General features: G+C 36.9%; 1 protein-coding gene across 1 annotated transcript in view; it reads left to right on the forward strand.

The window, feature by feature from the left end:
- The window catches only part of MAL2 (mal, T cell differentiation protein 2), a 29,668-nt gene extending 21,517 nt beyond the window's left edge, over window positions 1-8,151 (forward strand). Inside the window, exons 3-4 of the mRNA XM_049773517.1 lie at window positions 513-671; window positions 5,581-8,151. Coding sequence (XP_049629474.1) covers window positions 513-671; window positions 5,581-5,652 — 231 coding nt within the window. The 3' untranslated portion in view covers window positions 5,653-8,151. The remainder of the gene's footprint in view (window positions 1-512; window positions 672-5,580) is intronic.
- The last annotated feature ends 4,765 nt before the right edge of the window (window positions 8,152-12,916 follow it).

The following is a 12,916-nucleotide window of genomic DNA, read 5'->3' on the forward strand; positions in this document are numbered from 1 at the left end:
CAGACTGAGAATTCTGGTACTGCCCCCAAGTGCCAAGAAGAATCTCAGCAGCACTATCATTTTCGATTGGTGCCTTGCAGATGAGTCCACAAACCCTGGTCATCTCACCACCAACCACAAGAAGGAAAGGGCTAGAAGTAGAGGGGGAAATAATAGAAGGCATTGGTGGTGAGAAGATTGCACTGGTGAAGGGGTGAATGGGGGTGTACCTTTTAATGAGTGAAACTCAACTACAAATATGTTTGTAACCATGGTGCCTAAAAATATATTAATAAACAAAAAATTAGGATATCAGAAATTTTGCCACAGTGTCTGTTGCAGTGGGTCCATTGACTCAATGTCATTTGGGATTGAATAGTTTGGCTTTGTCAAATTTATTCAAATGGTAGATGTAGTTGAAGGTTTTTGATTCAATGTTCTCATCTTCCCCAACCTAAGCAACATTTTAAAACAGAACAAAAAAAGAAATGTTCATTTTCATAGGTGGTGTTTTTCTTTTCCTCTTCTTCCAGGATTTTGCATACCACTTTACAGTATTTGTCTTTTACTTTGGCGCCTTCTTATTGGAAGCAGCAGCCACATCCCTGAGCAACCTACGTTCATGCAATGCAACCTTGGCCGAGACACCACTCCTGGATGACAACCAGTATAATATAAATGTAGCAGCCACGGTAAGTGTCTGATGGACACAGTTTATCAGTCCCTCCCCTACCATGTCAGGGTCTCCAGGAAAACACTGGCAGCAAAAGTTTATAAAAAACAACTGATGGTTGTTAAACTGATGGTTAAGTATTTTATGGTGCTACCTGTGGTGTTGTAGATGATGGAAATAAAACACCCTGAGTTTGACACTGAAGCACCACAAAGGATTCTAGCCAGGCAGTGATAAAAGTTCAGCTTGCAGAAGTAGGTGTTCTTTGTGAAAAAGAATTATGTGGGCTTTCTTCCACTTTCTGTGACTTTAGGCATGGTAAGGGAGATCCATTATTATCAAAACTTATCTATTTCTATCTCATTTTTAGCTCAGCTAATACCATGTTGTAAGTAGCCTGTTGGCTATTGGGAAAAGGACTGAATAAGGCTCATAATCTACCACTGGGGAAAAGGCAGATGAAGGGGAAGGGTACAAGCCGTTATAATAGATGACCTGGAGATGAATGTATCCTAGGCAGGAAAGTGCTGGAATTTTTCTCATCCTCTTCAATGCTAAGCTCACTTGAGTGAATTTGTAGTTTTATATTAGCATTGGTTTGAATAAATAGTAGTTTGAATGAATAATATTTGGGGCTTTTTAGATAGGTTTCAAGGTGTCAGGTTTGAATTTTTATATTTTATGTTTCTATAGAAAGTAATCTTCATATTACTATTTACATTATTTATATTAAACATAACATATGAACATCCCACTTAGCCATTCAAACCTATCTGGATAAGTACAACATAAGAGAATCTTAAAAATGATAGTGTTAGTAGTCTAGAGGGCTAAGGGTAGAGGTATGGGGGCATGCTGGGAACTGTGGTGGAGAGTGGACAACACTGGTGGTGAGAATGGCCCTATGTGCCTGAAATACAACTGTGAAAGATTTGTAATTCACAATGGTCTCATTAAAATTTTTATTAAAAAATGATAGTGTTTTCCAAAGGAACCACATTTGCTATTAAGCTACTGAAATGCAGTCAATTAAGAAGCAAGTACAGTATGAAGCTCACCACAAAGAGTAGTGATGCAGTTAGAAAAATATCTACACTAACAACTATCATGACAATGTTAATGAGTGAGATAAATTGTTAATAGCATGTCTCAAATACAGGCAGGGGTTGAGAAGGAGGGAGGCGGGCATTGGTGGTAGGAATGTTGCACTGGTGAATGGGTGTGTTCTGTTTATGACTGAAACCCAAATACAGTCATGCTTGTAATCATGGTGCTTAAGTGAAAATTTTATTTAAAAAAAAAAAAAGAAGCATGCTGCAGGTGTCTTGTGTCTCAGCATTTCTAGTGGGGAATAAATCCTTCACAAGAGGAAAACAAGTAACACAAGCGGCCAAATATGAAATATGAAATAATGAAACCACATACAGAGTATGTGGAATCAACATACTTCTGGCAGGAATGTGACAAGTTTAATCTTTAAGCAGGGGGCTTTATATGGTGCAAAGCCAATCATAGGTAGAAGAAGAATGTTTACAATTACAAAGCAAAGTTTAACAGTAAACAATGCTTAAGCTATGGGTGTGAGTCATAAGGATTCTGAGTTACAAAGGAGAAGGTTATAACTCAAGGCAGCTCTTTGCAAGCTTACTTCAAATGCAAAATTAGGAATTATTAGGAAATAGAAGATATCTAAGAACATGGTCTTTGCTGAGCTGGGCTCTGTTGTTTTATAGGTCAAGTAAAGGAAGGAGCCAAATCCCCTAAAGTGTGGCTCCCTTTTTCTGAGAAGAGTCAATAGCCCAGGATCTGTATTCTGGCTATGCCCTTGATTACCAGAAACTGAAGCTTGCAAGGATATATTTGAAAAAGAGAAAAAATATATTGTCTTTGCTTTTAGGTGCTAAATATTATCCAAAAAAAGGGTTATCTTAGTAATCTTTGGTGCTAGAATTTCTGAACCAAATTATTTGATTGAGGCCATAATTTTGCCTGAGATTTTACAAAGAAGAGATAGCCAAATAATGACAGAAAATGTAATATCAAGCCTGGATTTATATCTTCGGGAATTCCTCAGCTATCCATGCAGGGGAAAAGGCATCCACAACAGGCCTTTTGAGGAACCTCATGGGAGTTATTTCAGTTCTCAACACCAGGAAAATCTGGGGATACATCTGGTATGTCTCCTGAGTTCCCCTAAGTTTATGTATACCATGATAGCAGTATTAATTTCAACTTTAAATTTAAATAGCCACATGTGACAGAGACAGTCCAGGTCTAGAATGTGGGGCTTGAAGGGTAGAGGAGAGATGATCCCAAGATGTACCCTCATCAATGTACCAACCCTGTTAGGATTTTTCAATAATCATTTTCTTGGTAAATTAGACTTAATAGGTGATTGTAGCAGAATGGAAGTATGGATCTGATTTTTAAAGTCACCAGTAAAGTAAATCAATTGATTTTATTATATTAAGAATATAATATCCATTTCTTACATAAGAAATAAAATTGTTGGGGCCCGGAGAGATAGCACAGTGGCGTTTGCCTTGCAAGCAGCCGATCCAGGACCAAAGGTGGTTGGTTCGAATCCCGGTGTCCCATATGGCCCCCCGTGCCTGCCAGGAGCTATTTCTGAGCAGACAGCCAGGAGTGACCCCTGAGCATCACCGGGTGTGGCCCAAAAACCAAAAAAAAAAAATGAAATTGTTTCTGTTTGCTGAAATCTTCCAGTTCAATGCAGATAGAAGGTAAAAGCACAGTGACATTGTTGGAATGGAGAAGACATTCTTGAATTCATTCCATACTCCCTTCACATAAAATCAATTTCTCATTTTCTCACAAATGTTCAGTTAAAGACCATAATTTTAACAGTTTTTCAAAGAAAAGTTTAAGGACCAGAATTGAATTTTCTTCAAGTGTCCTTCTCATTAGCCACACATCCCAACTGGATTTAACACTACTATTTCTAATCCCTTCTTTTCATTGGCATAGGCTCACTCAGAAACATGAAATAGTCCCAAGTTGGTATATTTATAATTATAACCGCCCTAAGATCCCACTTTCACAAAAACAACAGGTGATCAAATTCCCTTATGAGAGGCAGTAGATGTCACTAATGGAGCCATAGTGATAGTCCACTTATATGTATGATACTCTGGGTTTCACTCCCAAAACCACAAAATAAAAAATGAGCTTGAAATTTTCACAATTTCACACTAATGTCCCTTTGATTCTGTTCTATTTCTCTTATGCTATTAGCTCCTTAATCTCCCAAACTAAGTGAAGCTGCCTACATTAAGACCCATTTTATCCATAGTCCAGTGAAAGTAAATCTTTTACTTCTGAGTCCTTATAACGAATATATGAGCCATTGATTTGTGACATTATATTTAGTGCCTTGTTTCTATTCCCATATATCTGAGAGAGAAAAATGCCTTTTCAATAATAATATCAAAAGTGGTTATCTGCAAATTAGCAAGGAATATTTAGATTATCAATGTATAAGAAAAACAACCAGCAGAAAAACATGGGGTGGGAGGTGGGCTTTGGAGAGTAGTACAGGGCATGGAAATAGCAGGCTGAACTGTAAAAATGTTATAGTTGAACCTGATATTTCTTTTCATGCTATAGTTTTCTAATAAAGGATCCATGCACTAAATGACATTTTATTATACTTAATTGCTTTGCCTCAATGGATCACAAACCCCCAAGGAGTGAGGACCATATTTATGTGGGCCCAAAGTGATAGCACAGCAATAGGCATTTGCCTTCCAAGCAGCTGACTCAGGATGGATGCGGGCTCGATCTTCAGCATCCCATATGGTCTTTCAAGCCAGGAGCAATTTCTGAGGGCAGAGCCAGGAGGAATCCCTGAGTGCTGCCAGGCGTGGCCAAAAAAAAAAAAACAAAAAAACAAAAAACTCAGACCCAAACATGTATCTACAAACCAAATATTCAAAGATACACATAATGAGTGCTAAAGAAATCTTTGTTAGAAAAGTGAAGGTGAGAATTCCTAATGATTCATTTCTGTGTGTTTCCTGGTTCTATTTTAAAATAAATTTCTTTTGTCACAGAAATTATTGGCTACATCCTCCAATTCTGGAACCTAAACTTCCCTCACCTGTGACATCTCTGTATGAATAGGCATCTTATAATGAATTCTTTTTTTCTCGTTTTCTACTTTATTTTGGCTTTAAAGTGTATTATTATTTAAGCATATCAGGCCAGAAAGTTCATTTTATTAAGTAAATAGCTTGATTAGTTTTCACAGTGTGAGCAGACTTATAAGAAATACTCTACCAACTGAGTACTGTGTCGCTGCAAAGAGAAATATCATTATTATTTTCCTCTTTTCCCACATGTTTTTTTAGGTATTTTGCTACTTCAAAGTTGAGTTTCTTTTCTCTTCATAGAAGTCTCTTAAATATTTCTTGGAGGGTTGGACCAGTGTCTGAATTCCTTTTACTGTTGTTTGTATTTTATTCTTCCTTCAAATCTAAATGAACCTCCACTGGGTAGAATTTTCTTGGTTGGAAGTTGTTTTCCTTTACCTCTGTTGTATTCATCAGCCATACTCCATTCTATCCAATAGTTTTCTTTGAAAAAATATGCTAGATAGCCTTCCGTGAGTCAGAAGATTTCTGACTACTTAACAAGAGAGTCTTCAATGTGACCAGATGTCCTCCATGATGCTATCAACAAAAAAGCCTATATTTAAGGGTCAGAGTGCTTCAAGAAAGAAAATTGATGTAAGGGTGAGAGAAAAATAGTGGTAGAAACCATTTTTATAAAGATACATAGAAACATTTTCTGAGCATTGAGTATCTTTAGCATAGGTCAGTCTACTTTCAAATGTAATTTAATATCTGTGTTTTCTTAAACTCAGTGTTACAAATCTGATGTGAATTTTTGATTCTTTTTTTTCTTAGATTTTTGCCTTTGTGACGACAGCGTGTTATGGTTGCAGTTTGGGTCTGGCTTTACGAAGATGGCGACCATAGCACTCCTTGGAAATGAACTGTCCATGTGTGGGCTTCACTTGTCTGCTTTGTATTATAGTCTGATTAATTTGAGTGCCATTTTGTCTGGATATAAGAACATTCCAAACATACTTTAATTTCTTTATAAAGAGAATTTAAGTACTAGTAAGTCTAGTCTTACTTCCTGGGTAGAATTTTAATTTTTATATTTAAATGTATCTATAGCCATTGATTTTACATGTTTCTTTTTTTTCAAATATATTTTATATCCATAAAATGCACAGATAATATTCATGGAAAAGAGGGTCTCTCTTGTCTAGTTGTCCAGAAGCTTTAACCTTGAAATTTAGCAGTTAAACCTTGATGTTCAACTAAAATGTCCCAAAGCAACATTCCAAATAGGTTTCCCACTGAACCTTATCTTTTAACATAAAATGGGTTAAGAGTTTTTTTCTTTAGAGGGTTGAAGATATGGTAAATATTCCAGCCTTCACAGGTTTCTACACCCTCTGTTGCCCCTGCTTTCCTCTGCTTTTTTTAAAGGAAAGTAGCTGTAGACAAAACGTAAATGAAAGCATGTGGCTTTGTTCCAGTAAGACTATAAAAACACACAGAAGGCTGAGTTAGCCTGTATATTTCAGGTTGGAGTTTCTTAGTCTCTGGTATAAAACCTTGGTTGTATGTTCTGTATTTTATTAAAATTTTGTTCTGAGCTAAAGTTAATTAGATAAGCCTCACAATTGTATCATAATGCAATAATCACAATGCCTTTTAGTTAATGGTCAGATACCCTTGAGCAGGCTTATTGTTTCTCAAGTATTAAGGGGCATATAATTTCTCAAGGTATTTCAATCAGATTTTTAGGTTCCAGAAAATAGAATTTATGAACTGAACTCTCGTGACCTGACCAAATTGAGGGTTTTCCAATGAATGAGCAAAACTCTGTCTTCACATCCTTAACAAGAAGAGTCCTAGATACCATTAGCTACCACTAGAACTGGTATCTTGTCATGTACATCTTTTAATTTTTTCATGCTTTAAAATGTATCTCTTTAAAATATGCCCCATGCATGATTATATGAATATTGTGTGTGGGTGTGTAAATCTTTACCAAATCTCTGGAATAAGTTTTAACTTCTACTATTGTATATTATTCTTTGAGTTAAATTTGAATATAGTAGAACTTGTATATTCCGATTGTAAGTTCTCAGATTGTCTTATAATGACCCTTACTTACCACAACTGTGTTCTTTTTGCATCGATGACAAATAATACAGAGTTAGTTTTAAAATAACGGCCATCGGGAGCCAGAGTGATTATAATGGGGTTTGTACATTTGCCTTGCATGTGACCAGCTCAGGTCAATTCCTGGCACCCCAGATGGTTCTCTGAGCCCACCAGGAATAATACAGACTCAGCTCAGAGGCAGGAGTGAGTTGCTCTTGAGCACTAGCAGATGTTGCCCTAAAACCAAAAATAAATAGCAGCCATCAAGAAATAAGTATAAATAAACTGTCTCTGGCTAACTAGCACATTTTAAAAAGAGAAAGTATTTTTTCTGTAAAGCCTGAGTTTTGAACAAGTGCCAGTACAGGCTTAAATGAAGGGAGTAAGTTAGATTTCCATCTTCCTAGTTCCCAACACACTGGGGCAGGGAATTCCTAGCTCCCCATCCACTGGTTAAGCAGGGTATTTATCTCTTGCTCCACAATCCTGCCTCTGGCAAAAAAAGGGCTTCTAATTGCTCTGTATGTTCAATCCTTATCCTTTTTACCTGAAACATTCCCTCGGGTGTGCCATATACGAACTGGGCTATTATATTAGACTTTACAAACATAGAGCAATGATAAATGAGTAGTATGATCCATGCTCCATAATCTACTGCTATTTATATAATGCTCTCCTAGAAAGAAAAACTTTATTAGAGTCTAGTTTTTTGAAATATAAAGATAAAACACATGTTTCAGTAGGTGGTCAAAGGAAATCAGCTTTATGACTTTATGTACATATCATATTTTTCTATAAATATCCTGCTCCCTAGGCTTGCTAGCTCCACAGCACACATTTAAACCTTGTTAAAAAATTATATATTACAAAATTATAAATGTGCCATAAGGATATATAGTCTATTCTACCTGGAATCATTTAGTCTTCTAGATTGAATTGTGAAATTTTATTTTTGTTTCCAAGGTACACAGGTCTGAGCCTGCTGATAGTACATTAAATGGTTTCATGGAAATGCTTTGGTAGTATTTTTGTAAATGAATTGCTTCTAGATAATTAAGAACCAAGCCTAAAACTCATTTAACTGTGAATATACTTAGATTTGTAGATTAATTGCATTTTAGATTTGTGAGCTGAGTGACAAAGCACTTGAACAAAAACACTGCATAAAAGAATTTATATATCTTAGCTAAAAAGATAACAAAGTCTTGGTTGGTCTTAAAATCTGGTAACACCATAATGAAAAGAATTTTATTTTATAAGTGTTATAACTAATAAAGTATTCATTTGATAATCTTTTATGATTTTTTATACAATTCATTTTGAAATTCAAGTTAAAGGTTTAATATAAACTTGGCAGATTTGAAACTTCTAAAACTGTTCATGTTTAGACATTTCTAAGTATAAGGTTAGTCTCTCAAAAGAGGTAAGTCTTGGAAGTAACATAAAAGAAGTTTAAATGAGAATTACATTTTATTCAAAAAGATATGTATGAGGCAAGAGAGATTATAGAGTGGGTGGTGTGCTTGTCTTGCCTTTTGCCAACACAGATTTAATCGCAGTCATTGCATATGGTTCCTGAGCACTGACAAAAATGGTCCCTGAGCATAAAGTAAGAGTGATCCCTGAACACAGCCAGGTGTGGCCCCAAAATAAAGCCAAAACCACATTTATATAATACCTAAAATGAATTAAGTAGTGTCCTAAGCATTTCCAAATATTATCACATTAAATCTTTCACATACCATAACAACTATGTGCAGTGATATCATAATAACTATATGCATTATTATTTCAATGAATATGAAAGCTCTCTATAGTATATTAAGAAGTAAGTATTCAATTGTAAACAAGGGAACACTCAGATCTTAAACAGCGGAAACTCATCTTAAGCCAATGAGAAAGCTGAGATTTAAACATCATTGATTTTTTGATCTGACTCCAAAGTCCAGATTCTTTTTTTTATTTTATGTAAGTTATATATACTTTTTTCTTCTTTATTTGAATATCTTGATTACATAAATAATTGTGATTAGGTTTCAGTCATGTAAAGAACACCCCCCTTCACCAGTGCAACATTCCTGCCACTGATGTCCCAAATCTCCCTCCATCCCACCCCACCCCCACCTGTACTCCAGACAGGCTTTCCAGTTCCCTCATTCATTCACTTGATTATGGTAGTTCTCTGTGTAGTTATTTCTATAGCTGTACTCACCACTCTTTGTGGTGAGCTTCATGGAGTGAGCTGGTGTTCCAGGCCTCCTCTCATTGTCTCTGAGGATTGTTACAAAAATGACTTTTATTTTTCTTAAAACCCATATATGAGTGAGACGATTCTGTGTCTCTCTCTCTCCTTCTGACTTATTTCACTCAGCATGATAGATTCCATGTACATCCATGTATAGGAAAATTTCATGACTTCATCTTTCCTGACGGCTGCATAATATTCCATTGTGTATATGTACCACAGTTTCTATAGCCATTCGTCTGTTGAAGGGCATCTTGGTTGTTTCCAGTGCCTGGCTATTGCGAATAGTGCTACAATAAATATAGGTGTGAGGAAGGGGGTTTTGTATTGTATTCTTGTGTTCTTAGGGTATATCCCTAGGAGTGGAATAGCTGGGTTGAATGGGAGCTCAATTTCCAGATTTTGAAGAAACCTCAATATCACTTTCCATAGAGGCTGTACTAGGCGGCATTCCCACCAGCAGTGGATAAGAGTTCCTTTCTCTCCACATCCCTGCCAGTACTGATTGTTCTCATTCTTTGTGATGTGCACCAATCTCTGCAGTGTGAGGTGGTATCTCATTGTTGTTTTGATTTGCATCTCCCTGATGATTAGTGACGAGGAGCATTTCTTCATGTGCCTTTTGGCCATTTGTATTTCTTTTTTATCAAAGTGTCTGTTCATTTCTTCTCCCCATTTTTTGATGGGATTAAATGATTTTTTCTTGTAAAGTTCTGTCAGTGCTCTGTATATTTTGGATATTAGCCCCTTATCTGAAGGGTGTTGGGTGAATAGTTTCTCCCACTCAGTGGGTGGCTCTTGTATCCTGGGCACTATTTCTTTTGAGGTGCAGAAGCTTCTCAATTTAATGTATTCCCATCTGTTAATCTCTGCTTTCACTTGCTCGGAGAGTGCAGTTTCCTCCTTGAAGATGCCTTTAGTCTCAATGTCATGGACTGTTTTACCGACGGGTTGTTCTATATACCTTATGGTATCCAGTCTGATATCAAGGTCTTTAATCCATTTGGATTTTACCTTCATACATGATGTTAACTGGGGGTCTATGTTCGCTTTTTTGCAAGTGGCTAACCAGTTCTGCCAGCACCACTTGTTAAAAAGATTTTCCCTGCTCCACTTAGGATTTCTTGCTCCTTTATCAAAAAATTAGGTAATTGTATGTCTGGGGAATGTTCTCTGAGAACTCAAGCCTATTCCACTGATCTGAGGGTCTGCCTTTCTTCCAATACCATGCTGTTTTGATAACTATTGCTTTGTAGTACAGTTTAAAGTTAGGGAAAGTAATGCCTCCCATTTTCTTTTTCCCTAGGAGTGCTTTAGCTATTCGAGGGTGTTTATTGTTCCAGATGAACTTCATAAGTGTTTGATCCACTTCTTTGAAGAATGTCATGGGTATTTTTAAGGGGATCGCATTAAATCTGTATAATGCTTTGGGGAGTATTGCCATTTTAATGATGTTAATCCTGCCAAACCATGAGCAGGGTATGTGTTTCCATTTCTGTGTGTCCTCTCTTATTTCTTGGACCAGGGCTTTATAGTTTTCTTTGTATAGGTCCTTAATGTCTTTGGTCAAGTTGACTCCAAGATATTTGAGTTTGTGTGGCACTATTGTGAATGGGATTGCCTTCCTGACTTCCATCTCTTCCCTATCATTATTGGTGTACAGAAAGGCCATTGATTTCTGTAGGTTGATTTTGTAGCCTGCCACATTGCTATATGAATCTATTGTTTCTAGAAGCTTTTTGGTAGAGTCTTTAGGGTTTTCTAAGTAGAGTATCATGTCATCTGCAATCAGCAAGAGCTTGACTTCTCCCTTTCCTATCTGGATTTCCTTGATATCTTTTTCTTGCCTGGTAGCTATAGCAAGAACTTCCAGTACTATGTTGAAGAGGAGTGATGAGAGCAGACAGCCTTGTCTTGTACCAGAATTTAGAGGAAAGGCTTTTACTTTTTCTCCATTGAGGATAATATTTGCCATTGGCTTGTGGTAGAGGGCTTCAACTAGATTGAGAAAGGTTCCTTCCATTCCCATCTTGCTGAGAGTTTTGATCAAGAATGGGTGTTGGACATTATCAAATGATTTCTCTGCATCTATTGATATGATCATGTGATTTTTGTTTTTCTTGTTGTTGATGTTCTGTATGATGTTAATAGATTTATGGATGTTAAACCATCCTTGCATTCCTGGGATGAAACCTACTTGGTCGTAGTGTATGATCTTCTTGATGATGCATTGGATCCTATTTGCCAGGATTTTGTTGAAGATCTTTGCATCAGCATTCATCAGGGATATTGGTCTGTAATTTCCTTTTTTGGCAGCATCTCTATCTGGTTTAGGTATCAAGGTGATGCTGGCTTCATAAAAGCTGTTTGGGAGTGTTACCGTTTTTTCAATTTCATGGAAGAGCTTGGCTAGGATTGGTAGTAGCTCCCCTTGAAAGATTTGAAAAAATTTATTAGGAAAACCATCTGGGCCTGGGCTTTTCTTTTTGGGCAGATGTTTGATTACAGTTTCAATTTTCTCTGTAGTGTTGGGGGTGTTTAGATATGCTACATCCTCCTTACTTAAGTGTGAAAAGTTATAAGTGTCCAAGAATTTTTCCATTTCATCTAGGTTCTCATGTTTTGTAGCATAAAGTTTCTCAAAGTAGTCTCTGATTACCCTTTGGATCTCTGCAATTTCTGTTGTGATCTCCCCCTTTTCATTTTTTTTTTTTTTTTTTTTAGTTTTTGGGCCACACCCGGCGGTGCTCAGGAGTTACTCCTGGCTGTCTGCTCAGAAATAGCTCCTGGCAGGCACGGGCGACCATATGGGACACCGGGATTCGAACCAACCACCTTTGGTCCTGGATCGGCTGCTTGCAAGGCAAACGCCGCTGTGCTATCTCTCCGGGCCCCAGCAATTTTATTTCTAATATGGGTTATCAGATTTCTTTCTCCCTTTCTTTGTGAGTTTTGCCAATGGTCTATCTATCTTGTTTATTTTTTCAAAAAAACAACTTCTGCTTTCGTTGATCTTTCGGATTGCTCTTTGGTTTTCCACTTCATTGAGTTCTGCTTTCAGCTTTGTTATTTCCTTCTGTCTCCCTATTTTTGGTTCCTTTTGTTGGACATTTTCTAATTTTTTGAGCTGCATCATTAAGTTTTTCAGGTATGCTCCTTCTTCCTTCCTGATGTGTGCTTGTAGAGCTATAAATTTTTCTCTCAGGACCACTTTTGCTGTGTCCCATAGATTCTGGCAATTTGTGTCTTCATTGTCATTTGTTTCCAGGAAAGTTTTGATTTCCTTTTAAATTTCATCTCAAACCCACTGGTTGTTCAGTAGCAGGGTGTTTAATTTCCAATTGTTGAAGTTTTTCTTCTGTGTGGCTTTGTAAGTAACATCTGATTTCAGAGCCTTGTGGTCAGCAAAGGTAGCCTGCAAGATTTCTATCCTCTTGATTGTATGGAGGTATGTTTTATGTGTCAGCATGTAGTCTATTCTAAAGAATGACTCATGTACATTGGAAAAGAATGTGCATCCAGGTTTTTTGGGATGGAGTGCCCTGTATATATCTACTAGTCCTCTTTCTTCCATAACTCTTTTCAGGGCTAGTATGTTTTTGTTGGGTTTCAGTCTGGTTGTCCTATCAAGTGTTGATAGGGCCGTGTTGAAGTCTCCCACAATGATTGTGTTGTTATTGATTTCTTCTTTCAGATTTGTCAGTAATGTATTAGATACTTTGCTGGTCTCTCATTGGGTGCATATATGTTTAATAGTCTGATTTCTTTCTGTTGCACATATCCCTTGATTAGTACATAGTTTCCATCTTTGTC

Source organism: Suncus etruscus, chromosome 5, assembly GCF_024139225.1.
Source record: "Suncus etruscus isolate mSunEtr1 chromosome 5, mSunEtr1.pri.cur, whole genome shotgun sequence".
Classification (NCBI taxonomy): domain Eukaryota; kingdom Metazoa; phylum Chordata; class Mammalia; order Eulipotyphla; family Soricidae; genus Suncus; species Suncus etruscus.